Source organism: Thermomyces lanuginosus (assembly GCF_041956635.1).
Source record: "Thermomyces lanuginosus strain ATCC 200065 unplaced genomic scaffold VTN49scaffold_31, whole genome shotgun sequence".
NCBI classification, from domain to species: Eukaryota; Fungi; Ascomycota; class Eurotiomycetes; order Eurotiales; family Trichocomaceae; genus Thermomyces; species Thermomyces lanuginosus.
The window spans coordinates 1,854,671-1,874,690 of NW_027192365.1; the positions used below are offsets into that span (position 1 = coordinate 1,854,671).

Here is a 20,020-nt window from a genome sequence, read left to right on the forward strand (position 1 = left end):
TTGGGCGTATGTGCATGTGGTCAACAATCTCAAAACCCAGCAATTTGACGCGGACCATCCAAAAAGGGAAAAATTGATAGCGCGCCGGACGCGTCGCGCGCCCGCCAGTCGTTATGTAAGCATGCAGTTCGTGACTATAGTCACGTGACACAGTGAAGCGCGGTCTTTCTCGTGTAATCTGCACGTTAAAAGTGCTCGACAGTCTTTACAGAATTCAGAACTGAAATTTTGATGAGGAAATATTGGGACAGAAATCGCAGAGTTATCGAAATAGGCTAATGCTCTGTAGATATGAAGAAAATAGCGAGAACGCTGATAATTGCAACATGCTATCTGAAATAGTATTTACACATCATGCTCAAATACTCATACCAACCCATAAATGCAACATGTCTAGTCCTATTAACACACTACAATACACTGTGATTGAAGCTGGTGGTCTTCAAGAACAGCCCCTTAACAAGGATGGTGGCAGACCGACTACCACCGCCCATACGGGCGACGATATGGTGGAGGTTGTCGAGGTGGGCGGCTACGGCTGGAGTCGTCCAAAGGCGGTTCCTCGTCGTCCCGTGGATGCAGGCCACGTGCTCGATATCTGGATTCGAGGAGGGTCTCCGTCTCGATGTCGTGTTCGTCTTGGGGATCCATGATCCGATCCGAAGGAGGAACATCGTCCGGTGTTTCATGGTGGAGACTTCGGAAGCCGACAGAGCCTCTTGTGCTGTCCTTGGCGCCAGGAGTGCTGCCCACGAAGAGATCCTCGTCCGAATCATCATCACCGTCCTGTGGAATGTTTTGTTCTTCAAAGTACTTTGGCACATGCTTTCGCCCCTCGACTCCGAGTACGCCGCCCGTCCAAACGTAAGGCTGGCGTGGAGACTTGTACTTGTCGAGTCCGCCCTCCAGTCGTTGCCGGAGGAGGACGCCCTGGAATTTCTCTCTGTAATGGGGCATGGCGGCGATCGCCCGGAGAGTCCTAGGAGCAATGGAAAATAGAATATCCAGCTGTTCGTCACTATCGATGGCGCTTCGCGCACGGAAGTCGATCAAGGCGGCAGCAAGGTGGACCATGACATTGTACGACGGCTGCATCATGGTAGGATTGATCTTGGACCATAATCGCTTGCCTGCTTTCCCGAGCGTGCCGCGTAGCTTCCCAATCTCAGTTCGGTCTAGATGATCGATCGTATCCGGAACATCTGGCGGTCGGTTCACAATGCCACGGCGCAGAAGATCCCAACCGGGGAAGTTGGGCATGAACTTCTGCTCAAAGGTCCGGAAGGCCTCCAGCTGATCAGATGGATTCGGCGAGGATGCCATCTCGCGAACATAGGTCAGCCAGTTTGCGGTGGTCATCACAAATCCGGTCTGTTCGAACGCGGCTGCCACCTCGGGGATCTTCGACGTCTGGTTTGTCTCCCCCAGCGCACGGAGGTACAAGGAGAAACAACGGGAGAGGATGAATCGTTGGGCCGGCAATACAGACGGCTTCTTTGAAGCCTGCGCCGCCTCCTTCTCGAGGATCGACTCTCCACCGTGGGGGGTCTGTGGCTGAGGAGGTTGTGAGGCTCCTTGCCCTTCTTCCGCCGCAGAGGATACCAACAAATCGGGGTCAACATTGACGGGACGTGCCTGCTCGAAAGCTTTGTTCAGAGCCAGCTGCCAGCATCTCTCAACTGCATCATGATTTCCCGCTTGAAGGTACGCCTCCATCAGTATGGAAACAAAGCGCAGCGAAATCTGCCTGCCGGTGGCCCGCTCTAATCGTTTGAGAAGCGCTTCAACCCGTTCATGAGAACCCTCACTGGCGTATGCTTTTATTAGTGGCTCATAGTACAGCGCCGGGAAGGCCAGATGCAGTGGCAGGCGGTTAGTGGCCGGTCGTGGATGTTTCGTGGCGAACGTCCGCGTCTCGAACTCAGAGATCGCTTTCATCAGAATGTTTTCGGCGCTTGAGAGCACGGCTTCTCGGCTCTCATCACCGTCCGCACCGTTGTTGGTAGTGATCGATTCTCGGGTCAAGAATTCCCTCAGCATCAGCAGGCGAGCACTCAATCCCGGATTTCCGAATCGTTCTTCAATCTCCCGGTAGATAACGTGGATCATATCTCGATTACGTTGTCGGACATAGCCGTAGAGAATAATCGTATAGTGAAGTTCTGTCGCGTGCATCTTGCGGTTGTGGTGAAGAATCCGCAACAGACGACGGGCAGAATCAGGCTTGCCCAGGATACACAGGCAGGTCATCAGAGCGGCGTATGTCATCTCGTCGAATCGGATTCCGGCGGCATCCATGCGGGACTGAATCCTCGACAAAGAATCCAGATCTGCTCGAAAAGCGTGAGACCACAGCAGGGTGTTCCACATTCGGGTGCGTGAACCCTCAACGCTCTTCAGAAAGAGGACGGCCTCTGCCAGCTGCTCCGCATCGTCGAGGCGGTTATTCCGGCACAGCACTTGCACAATGGTATCCACCATTGGCGTTGTTACCCGCACCTTGACGCGCTGTGCGGCACTGAATAAATTGCGAACGCCATCAATATCGCCCTTCCTGGCACATACCGCCATGAGCGTCCCGATTGTGAACGAATCCGGCCTGACGCCCGCGGCTCTCATCCGCTTGAATGCTGCAATGGCCCCCTCGGCATCGTGAGCATTTGCATATGCTGAGATCAAGACATTCCAGCACAAACGATTGGGGCGAAGCCCGTGAAGGGCCTCAATCTTGTCAAACTCAGCCTGTGCGGCGGAGGCTTGTCCTAGTCGGGCATGAACGTGGAGGACCGGAGATATCCAACGCAGACTCCGTGCAGTTTTCCGTAGATCCGCTTCGTTATCCGACGTATCTACTGGCTTTCCATGATCCTGGAGGAGGGAGTCGAATGTTTCATACACTTCATCCACACAGCCAGACCTTGCGAATGCCACAAGTGCTCGTTTATACGCTTCGATAGATGGTTTTCCAAAGAAATGTCTGAACTCATCAAGAAGATACCGGACGCCATGCGGAATTTCCAAATCTTCAAGAGTCTGAAGTAAGTCTTCCAGGATCTTCGACCATGGTACCACATTCTTCAAATGCCATCGAAAATTGCGGTACATGATCATGGACTTGACCACCGTTGAGCGAATTTCAAAGGATCGAAGAGTAGTGATGGCGTTGTTGTAATGTTCCTTCTCGAGAATCTCCAAGCGCTTGGATTGTTGGGTCAGCTGAAGGATAGTTTCCATGGAGATTGATCTCATCAATGTCGTCGACTTGAAGAGAACATGAAGGAGGCAGGAAGCAAGGCTAGCCAGCGTGGTTTTTTCATCGGAATCTGGTTGCTGATTTGCGAATTCGAGCAGCGAGGACAGTCGCTGAGGCAGAGTGGACAAAGACGCTACAGGCGACAACGCCTGATGATCATAAGCAGGACCATCGGTAGACGGCCATGACGCCCACATCTCCGCTACGTCCTTCCACTTTCCAGTGTCGAGGAAAAATGCGATTGACGCACCCAAAGGCTTAAGGCCTTGGTTGCGGGCTAGAGCTTCGGACAAGAGCTGCTTCGCATGTGAAAACTGCCCAGCATGGAGGAGGGATATCACCCCGTTGCAATAAACATCCGCTGTTCGGCGGTCCACTTCAATCTTGTCAAGAACAGATTTCGCTCGCGACAGGTCTATCGGATCTCGTGACGACGAGAGATACTCCAGAACGCGAGGTTGGAGCTCTGACGGCTGGCCACCTTGATTCCACAACTGCCAAATACGGTCGTATTCATTGCGATCGCCACTATTTAGAAGGGAGACAAGGAGAGCCTTGTTTTCGCGAACTACTCGTTCCCGTTCTGCAACCTCATTCCTCGATTCTTCTGGTTGCTCTACCGTGCTTGGAACGGAGACGTGACGTAGCGACGAATGCGAAGCAAACGGGCGAACCCAATCCGGCACAGATCTCTTCTTTTTCCGTAGCCATTGGTTGGATCTATGCCGTGATAGCCACGACGCCGCGACGGAGAGAGTCTTGGGAGGGTAGAGAAAGTCGAGAAACGGCCCGGGGGATTCAGGAGTCGAGACAGACGACTTGCTCGAGTCGGGCGACCGGCGACGCGACGCTGCCGAGATATGCGAGAGGATAAAATACCAGAGCTTGGTTTCGAGTTCCAAGGACTTGGAACGCCAGAATCCGGGCTTCAGAGTCTTCCGGCTGCGGACCATGCCATTGTAGCTTCGAAACACACTCTGTCCGGCGCTCTCGAGGCATCCAACGGCCCGTTCGAGCATTCCCTTGTTTTGCCCGGTTCCGTAGCCAATGCGCGATTCAAGCTTGAGGCGTGGATATAAGCATGTCGGGGATCTCTGAGATCACCGAGACGGCGAGATGATCCGATGGAAGAAAGGTCTCAAGAACCGAGGACGGTCCACGGATTGTAGGGAGAAAGGAAACTCCCAAGTATGCTGTTCAATTGAGGTTAGACCTCTGGAAGAGAAAGCGAGCGCAATGCCGACACAAAGTCGAGAATCTTTTGTTGCATGATCGGGTTTACTCGTACTTTTTCTCAGGCATCCTCAGGCATCAAGGCAGGAATCTCCGGGGACCGGCGTTTCATTTTCCCGAAGCACACCACGCCAGTTTAACGAGTCCCGCGGCCAGTTCGATCTTCAGAGAACAGCCCACTTCTTCCGCAGCGACAGAAGCGCAGACAATGGATATTACCAATTTCTTCTTTTCGCGGCGCCAGGAGGCCCTCGTGACCGGAGACTACAACAGCTATAGGGCACAGTCGGCGCGGCGACTACATACGCTGCGGAAGAAGCTTGGACAAACCACTCCGAAGGGCCGCAAGTACACTCCCAAAGCTCCGATTACCGCGGAAAATGTGCACGAGAACCAGGCGTAAGTACTTTTCTGATATTTCTAGCATAAGGCTGACAGCTCTTGCTTAATTGGACAGCTATGCACAGATCCTGATTCTCCTGTCGGAGCGGGCATGGGCGCAGGCGATGCATATGAAAGCATCTCACTCGGCAAATTCTTCGGCCAAAGAGATTACAGGTGCTACGCGCAGTCATATTATTAGCAGGCTCACAAAAGCATCTGGCTATGCGCAATCGCTCGTGTCGGTCCTGAAAGACCAGGCGACTTCCGGCGCAACGGATACGGATGTTGTCGAAGCCCGCGCATATTGGGCATTGATTTCCGGGGCTCTGTATATGGAGAGACGCAGGTGGGATCAATGCTTGGAGAGCTATAGCTTGGCGCGAGTGATCTATTCCACGTTGGAGACGAAGGTTAATAACGATGCATACGGCGACCTCATTTCTGACACGATCGATCCTTCCCTCCGTTATGCGGCGTACCAGCTGAAAATCCCTCGTACTCGTGACCTTCCGTCATTAGCCATTGAGCGCTTCCCTTCCGATGCAGAAATCCGCGCAGATGTCGAGAAAATCGACCCGAGCAGTCTAGTCGAGCAGCAAGCGGGAACAACCAAAGGCCCGGATGGATCGGTGCAAAAACTACCGGATCGAATTTCGTGGCGCTCGCGAACCGTCCCGATCGAAGATGCGTCTATAGGACAAGCGCTGGCGGCTGCGGCAGCTGCGGAGGCCAATCTGTCGACATGGCTGTCGGAAACCGGGGAGCGCGCGTCTCCGAAGGAACAAGCCGCCGCATATGACAACGTTATTCTTGCCAGTCAGGAGGCCGTTGATGCGACAAAGACGGCTCTCGCTGAGTTGACCAGCGAAGGTGTGGACCCGGGCGACCCACGCGTACAGGCACTGCAGGTTACACGCACTGCCGTGAGCTATTCATCCGTGGGATGGCGTGTTGGCCGAAACCGAGTGCTGGCTGGACCGCAGGACGGACTAGCCGAGGAGTTCGCCGGACGGCAGCGCAAGAGCAAGCCTGGCAAGACCACATCCCAAGCTGCCACTGGAAAGCGGCTATCGCGCCTGCGAGAGAAGGTGACTCTGTATGACTCGATCTTGCAGAGTTTGGACGTAATCCAGGAGCTTCCGGGTGTCGCGGGCGATGTGGAGTTTGTCGGAGAGCTAGAGTCGAAGCGAACGTATTTCCGCGCGCTGCGGTATGTGCTGTATCTTCAAAGAGATGTATCGAGTCTCCTGACATGACATTGTGTACAGGTGCATTGCCATTGGGCGGTTCTACTCTCTACAAGGGAATGAGCGGAACGCTCTGGCCCTCTTCGCACGGGCGCTAGAACTGGTAACGGCGATCCGACCGGGGTCTCTGCCGGAGGCCGCGGAGAAACCTCCTCGACTGGATGTTTCATCCCAGCAGGTCCAGATCATCGGAGCCACTCTACAGGGATTGATCGCTCGGCATCGCGGGCTGGTAACGCTCGATCAGCTGTCGCAGGCGACGCAGGCGACGTCTGAATCGCTCCGATCGCAACGGTCGTTAGTCGAGCGGCTAGACGAGTACTCGGCCGACGATCTCGATGCGAATCGCCTGGTGCCATTCCCGCCGCGAATGCAACCGGTTCCTGTCAAGCCGCTGTTCCTGGACGTTGCATGGAACTACATTCAGTATCCACGTGAGACTCCCAAGAAGGCAGCGGTGGAAAGCAAAGACGACACAAAGCCTGCTCGGCGCGGATGGTTTAGCTTCGGGCGATCGTAGACTCAGGGACGGTATGATGCAACTTCACGTTCGATGGATTTTTTGGGCGGGGCTTGCGGATGAGCTTATTGTTGTGGATCTGGCCAATGAAAACGGTTCATGTTTGAGATTATTAATCGTCCCGCTATGACGCCTGCTTCTGCAGAAAAAGGAATCTCCGGACGAGCACAAATAGGGGTACAAAACCCGATCGTACAAATGCATACAATAGAGGTATTTTATCGATCAATCATGGCAGGACGGGGACTTTTTGGACACTATTGAAGTTAGTGGGTTACATGTATACGATCTGCATTGATTTGAAATAAACCGACCGGATTTATGTGTTCGAAGTAGGGTTTGCGTAGGGTAAAATAAGTCACGTGAGCGGCAGCCGGATCCCAGCTAGCCGACATCATCCGATCCACCGTTGGACCTGCTGGGCAATGGGATTGGCCCGTTGCGGCGGATGTTGACACCTGAGGCTACAGAATAGGGACCAAGCAATTCCGCAATCCCGCGCTAACCTAGACAGACTGGCGGAGACTCGGAGATTGGATAAGGATTACATAAGCAGAGGTGGGTTCTGTTGGGATTTTTCTCCTTCTGGTCGGAAGAGAAGCCGGGCAGAAGCCAGTCAGAACAAAGAAGAGGGAGCTTAGCCGGACCGCCCGGGCTCCGTAGCTCCACTAAGAGCGAGAGGTTTGTTGTAATCCCAGCGCCAGCCAGGTACCAAGACGAGGATGAATTTATCGCTTCTCCTCTCTTGGCAGATTGCGAGACATTCCAAGCCATCAGCCGGTCTTTTTCGACCCTGTTCTTTCCTGCTATCGTCTCTGTAATCATCTCCCGTGTCAATTGGTTGTCCCCGTACGAGTACTGGTAGCTCCTCTTCGTCTCCAGCTCCGGTGTTGGCTGGGCCTCGAGCACCCTCGTGTTGATTCCGGGAGTCCCTTGACGGTGCTCCAAACACCATGTCCGGACTCAACAATACCTTCGCTTCGCCGACCGCGGATGCCAAAGCCGGCGTGGTCACCCAGTTGGCCATGCCCGGCTGGGTGGCCTCGTTTTTGGACAGTTTGACCCTCTGGAGCGCTCTGCTGTACCTCTTCCTGGCCGCTGTGGTCTATGATCAGGGTACGTGGCGCCCGACACTGATTTTTCTTCCTCCCATCCTGGTACTGACGAGCCGCGTAGTCAAGTACATCTATCTCAAGGGAAGCCTGGTCGGCCCGCCCTTGAAGATCCCCTTCATGGGACCGTTTCTTCAATCGGTGTTTCCCAAATTCCATGAGTACAAGGCCAAATGGGACAGCGGCGAGTTGAGCTGCGTGTCTGTTTTCCACAAGTAAGTTGCCTCCGTTTCCGTGCAGAAGGAGTGAATGTGTTCTAATCGGACCAGGTTCGTTGTGATTGCCTCGACGCGCGACATGTCGCGCAAAATTTTCAATTCCCCTGCGTACGTCAAGCCTTGCGTGGTCGACGCGGCACACAAGCTGCTCGGCCCGGACAATTGGGTGTTTCTGGATGGCAAGGAACATGTGGAATTCCGCAAGGGATTGAACGTGCTGTTCACGCGTAGTGCGCTGGCGATATACTTGCCCGGCCAGGAGCAAGTCTATGACAAGTACCTTAAGCACTGGGTAAATCTGTCGGCGGCCAATGAGGGTAAGCCGCAGCCATTCATGCCACACTTCCGGGAGACCATGACGGCCATTTCCTGCTCGACGTTTGTGGGTGACCACATCTCGGAGGAAGCGGTGAAGCGGATCGCCGACGAGTACTACCTGATCACGAAGGCGCTGGAGTTGGTCAACTTCCCCATCATCCTGCCGTTCACCAAGACATGGTACGGTAAGAAGGCGGCGGACTATGTGCTGGAGGAGTTTTCCAAGTGTGCTGCCAAGAGCAAGAAGCGGATTGCCGCCGGCGGCGAGGTCAAATGCATCATGGACGCCTGGGTCAAGGCGCAGTACGATTCGGCCAAGTACCGGGAGAAGCTCGCACAGGGTGTGCCGGAGAGCGAGCTGGAGAAGGAGAAGCCGCCGATGCTGCTGCGCGAATTCACCGACTATGAGATTGCGCAGACTGTCTTCACGCTGCTGTTTGCGTCGCAGGACGCGACGAGTGCGGCATGCACATGGCTGTTCCAGCTGACCGCGGACCATCCAGAGGTGCTGGACAAGATCCGCGAGGAGAACCTCCGGCTGCGCAACGGCGACCGTAACGTGCCGTTGACGCTGGACATGCTGGACCAGATGAGCTACACCCGGGCGGTAGTCAAGGAGACGCTGCGCTTCCGGCCGCCGGTCATCATGGTGCCGTACATGGCCAAGCGGGATTTCCCGGTCACGCCCGACTACACGATTCCCAAGGGCAGCATGGTGGTGCCTAGCATCTACCCCGCGACGCACGACCCAGAGGCGTACCCGAACCCGGAGACCTTTGACCCCGATCGCTGGATCAGCGGTGATGCAGAGAAGCATCCGAAGAACTGGCTGGTGTTTGGCACGGGTCCGCACTACTGCCTCGGCCAGACATATGCCCAGAACACCCTGATTGGCCTGATTGGCAAGGCCAGCATGTTTGTCGACTGGAAGCATCATAGAACGCCTGATTCGGACAAGATTAAGGTATTCGCCACAATCTTCCCGCAGGTACGTTTCTCTTATTTCCCTTTTGATCCAAGTCGAAAGGTACTGACTCTGAACCAGGATGACCTTCATCTGGTCTTTACACCGCGGAATTAATCGTTTATGACGGGGCTTGGTTCAATGAAAAGTGGGCGGTATAATATACATACATAATTTATGCTTAATCCGTCGTGTTATGTTTACGCCTCCCTCATCATCCTGTACTGGGAGTTGATGTGCTTCGGTTAACTTTTTGATTATGAATCCATTTGCTTATGACGATGAGTAATCAGCCTCATAGCTTCCATAATCGGTAAATTTTCGTAACTGCACCTGTACGTCATGGCGCGTCTTATTCCGAGTCAACTCTCACTTTTGAACCTTTCTTTTCAACCGGCATCCATGACGATGACCTCGGTTTCAGGATCTTTAATCCGCGCCCGTGGCAGCGTCACGCTCCGCAGCGGGTTGCGCATGCACTCGCTGCGAACCATCACGACGAGTCCCATCAGCACGGCAGCACCAGCAACATGTCGACAGCGACTACTCCTACCGACACGACAACGTCCTCTGTCCTCCTACAGCCCTCAATACGTCCCACTCGCAATCACCCGTTCCTTCTCCTCTACCTCCTCGAACAACGATAACAATCCCTCCGCCGCGGACCAACAAGCCCAACAACTGAAACAAGTCAAGTTCGAGGACGTATGTGTTAACTAACCACATTTTCCCTCGGTATAAACCATTTCCGCGTAACAGAGTAGTAATTAAAGTTGGGAAAAATTTATAGATCAATTCCTCCCCTTCAACCGATAGAATCCTCATCGACGTCCGCGAACCCGCCGAACTTTCCTCCACGGGTATCATTCCGGGTGCTGTGTCCATCCCGTTGGCGTCACAGCCCGACGCATATTTCCTTTCTCCGGAGGAATTCGAGACGAGGTTTGGGTTTCCGAAACCAGGGAGTAATGATGGGGAGAAGAAGAATGAGTTGGTGTTTTATTGCAAGGCCGGGGTAAGGGCGAGGGCGGCGGCCCAGTTGGCGGTGCAGGCTGGGTATGATCCGGAAAAGATTGCGGTGTATGATGGGAGTTGGTTGGATTGGGTGGATAAGGGAGGAAAGGTTGAGAAGTGGGAAGGGAATAATGAATGAGTGTGAGAGAGAAAGAGGGAAATTGCTGTGTAAATATGGTTCCAAAATGTTCACAACTACCAATCCCCGAATCGTATGAAGTGAGTGCATCGTACTGGTCTATTTCGCGCGTAACACTAATGTCGACTCATGACATACATCAAGTAAGCGTAAAAACATGTTTCAAGGAATATCAAACAGTGGCTTCATTTTCTTGATCAACGCCCACTCGTCCATCGACACCTCGGGCCGGTAGAACTCCTTCAGCGTGTCGATACTCCGCCGCGAGATCAACGAGTACAGAGTATCTGACTCTTCCAGGTGTCGGCCATACATCGGCTGGTTCGGCCCTTCGATCTTGACGGCAACCGCCGGTTGGCCGCGTTTGCAGATGTTGACGGGCTTGTGGTCGCGCTCGATCGATTGTCTGTTTCAAGTCATGTTAGTAATGCCATAGTACAATTGGGGTGGTAGTTAGGGATGCATACACTCGACCCAGCTGGATAATCTCCTTCTTTCCCTCGGCATTGTGCTTGATGGCTGCAATCGGCGTCATCAGCCGCAGACTGCCTTCGATAACGTCCACACCAATAACGATCGGGTCCTTCTTGTTGAACACCGCCACCGTCTTGAGCACACACGGGAACACAGCGTCCAGCTTGCTCTCCTCTTTCCGCTGCTCCGTGAGCTGCTTCATGTGTCGCGTAAAGTCATCGAACAGGTGGTAGATAATGTCCGCTGTGAAAATCTTGATGCCCATCTCGTCCGCATACGCCTGCGCCTCCTTGTCCACCTTGACGTCGAAGCAAAGCATGACCGCATACTCCTTGAACCCCTTCTCCAACATTGTACCCGCCATCATGACGTCGCGCTTGTAGACAGGTCCGATAGAGATGTTCGCCACGGGGATCTTCATGTCCTTCAGGAACTCCAACAGAGCCTCCAGCGAACCCAGCGTCGACGCCTGCACCGTCACACCACGGCGGTCTCGCGACACCTTGCTCAGCAGGCTCTCCAAATCGGACATGACCTCCTCCATCAGGTCCTCCTCGTCGTCGTCTGGCCCAACTACCATTAGTCGCGATCCTGCAATCGCGTGCTCCAGGTCGTTGGCCGCGATCTTCACACCCAGCGCCGCCTTGACTTCCTTGTGATGCACGTACTGCGACTTGACTCGCAACTCCTTCAGGGGCGCTGGTGTCAGCAGAGCTCGGATGTTCGTTGCTATTGGTCCATTGAGACCGCATAGCACGATTCGGTCACCCTCGCGCAGAATGCCGTTTGACAGAACCACGTCGATCGTCGTGCCCAGGCCTTCAATCACCTTGACTTCCAAGACGGTGCACTCAACCTCCGACAGGTACATCAGCGAGCTCGTCATCCGCTCCTGCGTCAACTGCGCCAGCAGCTTCAGCAGGTCCGGGACACCCTCACCGGTGTGCGCCGACGTTGGAATGAGTGACACGTTACGCGCCATCGACTTGTTCTCCCAATACAGCTCCGAGTTGAACCCTTGCTCTGCAAACGCCAGCTTGATCTTGTCCACACGCGTCCGGAACTCGTTCAGCACGCCCTTGTTCTGCATCGCCAAACTGTCCTGGAACGCGTTGTTGTCGATCTTCTTCCACCCGTAGAGACGGTCAATCTTATTCAGCGCCACGACGAACGGCGTTCGACGCTCACGCAGGAGGCGCAATGACTCCAGCGTCTGTTGCTCGAGACCGTGCATGATGTCGACCACCAGAATGGCGATATTACACAGCGACGAGCCACGCGATCGCAAGTTGGCAAAAGACTCGTGGCCAGGTGTATCGATGACCAGCAGACCAGGAATCTTGAACTCGAACTTCCCGTCCTTGTTCACCACTTGTGTCTTTTGCTTGAGCGCATCCGTGGGGAAGTAGGTGGCACCAATCTGTTGCGTGATACCACCGGCCTCGCCCTCCTGCACGTTCGTCTGTCGAATCTTGTCCAGCAGTTTGGTTTTGCCCGTATCGACGTGACCCAGAATACAGCAAATCGGTGAACGGAGGTTGTCCTTTGATCGAGCCGCCAGCGCCTCTTCGTGCTGTTTTCGCCGCCGCTCTGCCGCTTCTGCTTTTCGCTGCGCGGCCGCCTTCTGGGCTGCACTGACCTTTTCTTCCTCCTCGGACTCTTCTTCGGATTCGGATTCCTCCGTCTCCGACTCTGACTCGGGCTCCGGAGAGGCCTTCGCGGCCGCTGCGGGAGCTTTGGCTGCGGGTGCTGCAGCCTTCTCCGCAGCTTTCTCCTCCTTCTTGGTCTGAGCGTCATCTTCAGCTTCCTCCTCGGATTCGGCGTCCCAGCTGTCTTTGACGTCATCCCATTTGGGTTTCACGACTCCCTCCTCTTCGGCATCGGCGGCCGCCTCCCAATCCTCTGGCTCGCTCTCTTCCTTCTTCTTCGCCGCTTCGGCCTCCGCGGCGGCCCGGGCCTTCGCCTCTTCTTCCTCCTTCCGACGTCTGGCCTCTTCTTCGGCCTGGGCTCGAGCACGAGCGGCGGCCTCCTCTAGGTCAACTTCCTCCTTCTTAGGACCCCGCTTCTTGCGGTTGTCGTACACGGGTTTCTTCTTCTCTTCTGTCGTCTTTCCTTCAAGACCAGCCACGTGGCCCACGCCGGCCGCCAACATCTGCTTTATCCGCAGCTCATTCCGTTCTTTGGCTTCCTTCTGAGCCTTGGTCAACAGCTTGCCTTCTCTCCGCAGCTGTTCCCTCTTTTCTCTCTCTTTCTCCTTCTTTCGCTGACGAGCCTCCTCTTTTCGTCGCTCTTCCTCCTCCAGTTTACGTCGGTATTCTTCCTCGAGCCGCCGTTGCTCCTCCCGACGGCGCTCCTCCTCTTCTTGAGCCTTTCTCAGCGCTTCTTGCTGCCTCTGAATGGCAGCAATTGCCGCTGAAACTTTCTTCTTCTTGCCGCCCGCGGGTTCAGGAGCCGCCGGCTTTGTCTCCGGTGCGGGTGCTTGCTCCTCCTTCTTTGCCGGCTCAGCTTTCGCCGGTTCGGCCTTAGACTGAGCGGCGGCACCAGCAGCTTTCTTCTTAGCAGCCTAATGACTGTCAACGCAAGCTCTTTCGAGGAGGGGGAAAATGGCTCATTTTACCTGTTCCTTCTTGCGCTGCTTTTCTCGCTCTTTCTTCTCCTTTTCCTTCTCTTTCTTGGACTTTACTTTGACTTCCGTTGGTTCCGGAGAGGCCTCCTTGGCAGGCGCGGCCTTCTGCGCAGCCTTCCCCTTCTTCGGCTTGCCGGCAAAAACATCGTCCTCGTCATCTTCGAAGCTGGCCTCCACAGGAGCCTTGCTGGTCAGATCGGCGGCTGCGTCGCCCTCTTCGCCTTCGGGCTTGGTGGGATCCTCTCCTTCCACGAAGTCATTGACAAGCTTGCCCTTTTTTGCTTTTCGGTTCTTCTGGTTCTTCCTCACTGCGGCCAAAAGACCGCCACCGCCAAAGTCATCGGCGTCGCCCTCTTCGGCGGGAGCTTCTGTCGTCGGTGTCCCGTTGGCACCGGGCGGCGTCTCGCCCAGCTCAGCCTCCCAATCTTCCTCCTGCTTCCGTCCTCCCTTCTTCTTCGGTGCCATCTTGGCCGGTGCGTGCGATACGTTTCGAAACAAAGATATGCAATCTCAGAAGGTCGATGTCAATGCCACAAGAACTTGCGACACGGGGTTCAGCTTATCGACTAGCCAACACGGCGCGGCTTCACTATCTCTGGAAAATTTCCACAAGTCGCGCCCACAAACAGAGATGGCGATTCTCTCGTAAAAAATAAGTCATGAGAAAAAGCGCCAGACTCAAAGGCACGAATCAGATTCCCGCTCTGTGCTGGTCGCGCCAAATCAGGCGTTAATCGATCAGAATATACCAGCACAGATTCGCAAGGGAATATCGACACAAAGTCAAAAGAATGTGCCCTGTCGTAGCGACTTGCCTTGTCTCTGCGCTTGTGTCGATCCGCCGACGGCAAATTCGAATTTGGTGGTCAGTGGGGCTAATGCCTGATTTTCAAGGCATAAAGCGCTTACTCATGGCTTGGCACAGTTAGGAGCTCCTGAACGGGACCATACCGTCTACTGCATACAATGCGGAGGAAAAACGGTAAATTAGTGAATCGTCCCGCGTTCAAATAGCGAAACCCTAACCCTACTATTTTTCCACGTTGTCGAACGTTTCCTCATCATCATCTTCAAGGGTCAGAACTATGACAGTGTCGATTTTGTGTCAGTTAAGTCGTGATCACCATGTGTGGTCGATCTCATTTTTGGAAATCAGTATCGGCTGCGACATCTACCGATAAATGCGGTGAATCTGGGAGCGGGCGATACCCCAATTCCTCCGACACCTTCCAGGACATAGGACCGCCGGACTTGGATTGACGGCCGAATATGGTTGGTGCGAGTCTCAGGGACCGTGACGGGCCATCCGGTCCAGGATCCTGCTGCGTAATTGCATGTAGGAGTCGTTGAATCTGGTAGGTAATGTCGTGCATTGGATGCTCTATATTCTTCCTATACATCAATTTGTATATGGGTGTTTATTGTTTCCAGTATACTATTCTTCATGATTATAACCGGAGCCTTTGCCGATCTTTGTGATGACTCCATGTCGAACGAGATAGACTGAATACGATATCTACACCACGACATTGCTTTTGCTTTGACACGAAATATATACATTTGCGGCCTACGAGCAGTTCCAGTTGGTAGAGACACACCTCGCTCCTATTTCTGGTGAACATGCAGGCATGCGATCATCAAACGCATAACGCCTACTCTAGAATCAATAATTACAGACTCAACCGCAGCTTCCGACTCAGCCAGTCCATTACCATCGACACTGGATCTTCCTCCGTCTGCCCAAGGGTATCTAGTACAATCTCGGCAAACGGCTCCATGTATGTTTTCCAAGGCGCATCTGCCACGAGGGATTTGGCGTCACGACTTAGCATGCCACGCAAATAATCCGATCCATACTGTAAAAGTCTTGTGAGAATGTCGCCGTTGATGTGCATGTCGGACGGCTTCTTCGAACTCGGCTCGATGTCCGCCCACGTCCACCGTCTCTTTCTGGCCGATAGGAATGGTGAGATTGTGGGGTCTTGACTACAGAGGTTCTGGAGAAAGCGAAGAAGGCGCCATTCTTTCTCGGTGAGGACCGTGATGCGGTGGACGCTGCCATTCATGCTTGTGCCGTATACGTGTGTTGTTATTGAGGGGCTTGGTAACCCAACCGGTGACGATGCCAGCCGAATGATCGACGTCGGCAGACACGCCTCCGCAATGGGGGAGAGTGTCCGAGCAGTGTCGGTGATCCCGGTTTCGGACAATGCGCTGACGGTGCCGCCCCTGCTGGCCGCAAGCACAGCATTGGCTTTCCCGTCGATATAAAGATGCGAGAGCCCTTCGCGTTTGATTCCGTCATGCGCATGCAGAGCCAACTTGCCGTCCACAACGCGGAGGATTACCAACGATTCCCTCGCAGTGGTAACGTACAAAAGCCCGTCTCGGACAGTGAGAGACACTCCAGGAGAGATCAGAGAGAATCGAGCGGCACGAACCCATTTCTTCTCGGAGAACTTGGGCTCCAAAGGAACGATATCGTACCCCGCCGCCACCATCAATGTGTATCCCTCATACGGAGTCAAGGCGCGGACGGGACCGTCAAACTTATGCACATGCTTCACGATGCACTTGATCTGCCCGCGATCTTTGGTCGCTTGCAGGAAAACAACCCGACCAGCTTCCTTGTCTGCTTTTCGTGCCGTCCCGATGATGATAAAGTGATACCGCTCGCCATCCCTCGTTGGCGTCCATTCCTGAATGCACGTTATCCGCTCACCAGCGGAACCTGAGGGCTGCCACACGTCTGAGGCACTTTGGGGTTCTGCTTCCGCCAATTCCGAAGAACTGGTGGACTGGCCGTTGGGATCCAGGAATTCAAGGTGGGGGCGTGCATACCGCTTGGCGATGTTTGTTTCTTCATCAACCTCCCACTCGACCGTGGTGTACGCCACTATAAGACGGTCAAGATGTTGTGAATAGGCTATCCGATTCGCTACACCGGGCACGTCTATCTTGCGCGGCACGGTTTTCGTGTGTTGGTCCACGGTGCATATTAGCAGTTGGTCATCGTTGACGCACACGAGAGACCCGGCAAGGGTGCCCAACCCAAGATCTGGCGATGCGGGAATTATCGTGAAAACGTCGACACCTTTTTGTAGGTAAGATGCCTGCAATACACAGTGAGCTTGATATGCGCCACTTTACCAAAGAGAACGTACGTCTTTCTGGTCGGTAATCCAGACAGGTTGGAGGTTGTAGTCAAAGGTACTGCCACGGCCAATATCTGACAAGCGCCAAACGTTGCCGCCGCATGTCGCAAGAATTATTGAGTCATCGCCGCCGAGTTTCACCACTGTCTGGCCAAGTTTGTGGGCGGAATGCTGCCGAATGTCTTGTAGAGAGTCAGATACCTCTTACGCAACTAGCGGGCAATTACCTAGAGAACCCTTACATGATATTTCCCGGCCACCATCGCCGAACTCAATAGACAGGGGTACAAGAAGCCCATTACGTAGACCGCAGAAGAGAGTCGATGGAAATCTGGAACCGCCGGGCACGAAACGGACGCTCTGAATTGCTTTCGAGACCTCGTCCTCATCCAGCTCCAGAACATGGGTGGCTGAATGTGAGATGGCTTCCGCTGTCACGCGCCAGCAAAGCAAATGACCGTCACTGGTTCCCATGAAGGCATATAGCATATCATGGATATCTTCCAATACAATGGCAATGGGTTCACTTTCGATGCTAACAGGATCGGCCACCTGCTCGATTCCTAGTGACTCACCATTGGGGCGGGTGCGAATCGTGTGGATCTGGATTCCTTGCCCTGATCGGACCACGGAGGTAACAAACCCGTGCTTGGATTCAATTGCCGAGACAAGGATTGTATGGCCCGGTGGGTAATCGAAGGAGATATTTTTATTAGCGTCTCCTGCAGTTGTCAAGCGAATCGACCTTTCTATGACTTGAACAAGAATACCGCTCGCAGTAACTCCGGCGGCCAACGTCGGTGAATCCAAGTCGAGTCCTGAGCCCGCCTCGTCCACAGCGTAGACATCCTCGACACTTCCATGAGGAAGACATAAGAGTGTCGAAGATATTGGATTTGAGAGGAGAATATAGACACTCCCTCCGACCGAACCTGGTAACGCCCAGACTGCGCTTGTACTTGAGAGGTCTTCCAGCGGAATCATGAGGCCGATGCGAGCTTCGAACCCGTATCGAAGCTCATATACACCACGGTTGCTGGAAGACCCGGTGCAGACGAATAGACGCCCTTTCGACACCTCTCCATTATTGCCCCAAGTCTGTCCTCGATTTCGAGCCTGTGCTGGCGTAGGCACCATCACAGCATCCAAAACTGGTGCCCAATTCAGGAACCTTTGCAGGCATACCGGTTGCTCTCTGGCACGCTGGATGTAAAGACCGCAATGGCCCATCACTCCCGCAGCAACGAGTATATCGCCACCCTGGTTGTGATCACTGGAATTGATGGTGTCGAAACCTCCATCCACTTCGCAGTCGAGGTACCCTAATTCCGATAACTTACCGAGCTCGCCAGAGTTGTCGACATCGCAATACATCAACAGTCCGTCCTCTCGACAGAGGTAAATGTCATCATAATTACGGCTGTAAACTGAGTTGCGATATGGGCGGGCCCAATTTGCCCACAGCAGGTCGGGCCCGGGGCCAGATGGCGGCTTTAGGGGTAGCTTCGCAGGAGATCGATTTGTGCTCGAATCCAGGACATTGCTGTATACCACAATGCGTGAACTCATGACCAGCATGAACGACGTCCGCTTGGTCAACGGGATGAGGAGGTTGGGTAACGTGCATTCATCCACGAGCTTTCGCTGTAGGATCCTGGGTTTGGAGTGACGCAACGACTGGGATGAATCCCAGTCGTAGGTAATTGAATACGTATCCGGGCCTCTAGCCACTATTAGAACCAGGATCACGCGATTTTCGTTGTCCGATTCGGGATAAAGGAAATCCATGAACAGGATGTCACCATCAGTGCGAAAGAAGCGTTCCTGAGACGGAAATATTTCAGTAAAGTGGGTTCTAAGTCGAAGATCTAATAGAAGGTTTCATCTGCCTACCTCGGCAATGGGATTGAGAGTGCCATTCGACAACTGCGACTGCAATTCCTCGAGAGGCTTCATGATGAAGATGCCAAAGAAATCCGCCGGAGCCGCCACAGCAATGGCTCGGGATCTGAAAGAAGTTAGACATGAGATTCCCGCTATAGCCAATGGCAAATCGGCCGCCTTACTTCGGATCAATAGCGAGGTGCGTACCAAAGCGTTCCACTATGCTAACGTCCAGGGGCATGGGGCGGCGAAAGAACACAAACTGATCCTCTTCGCAACGTGAATTTTCATCACGGTGATACAGAAATATGAGCTCTTGCGAATCCAATGTGAGCACCAAAATATGACCAGGAACATTGTACTCTGACTTGAGCACATCCGGATGAGAATCCTGGCCGGCGCCCAGTTTCATTTCCACGTCCAAGGGCAAGTCGCCGTGCGTCCGTATCGCCTTGGCCGCGATGATACCGGCATCAAAGTATGATGTGGCAACGACATCATCAAGATAAGCGCCCATTACTACTTCGCGCAATTGCATCGATCTTTCTCCAATAAAAGCGACATCGTTCCGAAATCGGTTCCTTAGCCTTGCTGGCACGACGAAACGGGTGGTAGGACTAGGCACGACTGTTTGGGTGAGAAGGCCAATCTTGAGCTTGTCGGGTCCGCCCTCCGGGCGTTGAGCAGAGCGTTGGTTCTGCGCCATTGCCCGGCCAATTTCGCTGGACCGGCCAGACAAAAAGTCGCTGGCCAGATCAGATGCCTGGAAGGCCATGGTTGCAAGACGGGAGCTTGAGTACACACCAGCTCTTATTGAGAAGAGTGTAACATGAAATTACGGTGCTGGATGCAGGATTGACCTGCTACTTTCTTCAAAAGGCGTGATCAACCCAAAAGCTGGCAGTGGAGATGAGATATGCAAATGGCCTCTCTGAGTTTGGAGCTGAGGGTCTCCTTTTGAGCGGCCGAACCAAAAACAAGGACAGGGAATACTTTCATGATGTGTTCCATCTGTCCATTTCATGCGACATGCTAGAGTGACCAAGAGAGCAATTCACACAGAATGAGAAAGATTCGGTTGGGAAGAGCGGGTATGGAGAATCCCACTCAGATCGCAGTAATTAGATTATGCCTAGACAAGGGTTGAAGTTAGCATGTGTCACAAGTGACGAAGCTTATGACTTATCGTCTTCCATACGGTAGATCGGAGGATTAGTTGTGGTGCTCGTACCTATCGCACATGAATTTCGAGAGCTGACAGCTCCGATGCCGAAACAGGCTGAGCCGAGTTCACAAGGAGTACATAGAGATTGCGAACTTCAGCCGGACACAAGCGAAGCTGGTACTGAGCTGGGTCTGACGCGCTGGCATCTGAGTTCAGGCACCAAATGGAGCTCACCTCATAACCGTCACTCTTGTCGAGTTCCCGCATGTTGGTCGTGTTGATTATGTAATACAGACGTGGGCTGCTGATGTCCT

At 53.7% G+C, this 20,020-nt stretch overlaps 6 protein-coding genes across 6 annotated transcripts; 3 read left to right on the forward strand and 3 right to left on the reverse strand.

The window, feature by feature from the left end:
• Window positions 1–480: 480 nt before the first annotated feature.
• Window positions 481–4,272, reverse strand: VTN49DRAFT_4746 (uncharacterized protein; the record flags this gene model as incomplete). Its single annotated transcript, XM_069412726.1, has 1 exon — window positions 481–4,272. One exon carries the CDS (start codon window positions 4,270–4,272, stop codon window positions 481–483), a length of 3,792 nt encoding a protein of 1,263 aa, XP_069267941.1.
• Window positions 4,273–4,694: 422 nt separating this feature from the next.
• Window positions 4,695–6,637, forward strand: VTN49DRAFT_4747 (uncharacterized protein; the record flags this gene model as incomplete). The annotated part of the gene is made up of 3 exons (XM_069412727.1): window positions 4,695–4,885; window positions 4,944–6,080; window positions 6,139–6,637. The coding sequence occupies 3 exons, from the start codon at window positions 4,695–4,697 to the stop codon at window positions 6,635–6,637; spliced, it is 1,827 nt and encodes a 608-aa protein (XP_069267942.1).
• Window positions 6,638–7,590: 953 nt separating this feature from the next.
• Window positions 7,591–9,366, forward strand: VTN49DRAFT_4748 (uncharacterized protein; the record flags this gene model as incomplete). Its single annotated transcript, XM_069412728.1, has 4 exons — window positions 7,591–7,753; window positions 7,814–7,964; window positions 8,019–9,273; window positions 9,331–9,366. 4 exons carry the CDS (start codon window positions 7,591–7,593, stop codon window positions 9,364–9,366), a joined length of 1,605 nt encoding a protein of 534 aa, XP_069267943.1.
• A 285-nt stretch (window positions 9,367–9,651) lies between these two features.
• VTN49DRAFT_4749 (uncharacterized protein) lies at window positions 9,652–10,402 on the forward strand (the record flags this gene model as incomplete). The annotated part of the gene is made up of 2 exons (XM_069412729.1): window positions 9,652–9,954; window positions 10,040–10,402. 2 exons carry the CDS (start codon window positions 9,652–9,654, stop codon window positions 10,400–10,402), a joined length of 666 nt encoding a protein of 221 aa, XP_069267944.1.
• A 162-nt stretch (window positions 10,403–10,564) lies between these two features.
• On the reverse strand, window positions 10,565–13,967 carry VTN49DRAFT_4750 (uncharacterized protein; the record flags this gene model as incomplete). Its single annotated transcript, XM_069412731.1, has 3 exons — window positions 10,565–10,808; window positions 10,870–13,439; window positions 13,494–13,967. 3 exons carry the CDS (start codon window positions 13,965–13,967, stop codon window positions 10,565–10,567), a joined length of 3,288 nt encoding a protein of 1,095 aa, XP_069267945.1.
• A 1,205-nt stretch (window positions 13,968–15,172) lies between these two features.
• Window positions 15,173–19,316, reverse strand: VTN49DRAFT_4751 (uncharacterized protein; the record flags this gene model as incomplete). The annotated part of the gene is made up of 5 exons (XM_069412732.1): window positions 15,173–16,615; window positions 16,667–16,839; window positions 16,900–18,481; window positions 18,551–18,665; window positions 18,724–19,316. 5 exons carry the CDS (start codon window positions 19,314–19,316, stop codon window positions 15,173–15,175), a joined length of 3,906 nt encoding a protein of 1,301 aa, XP_069267946.1.
• Between the last annotated feature and the right edge of the window lie 704 nt (window positions 19,317–20,020).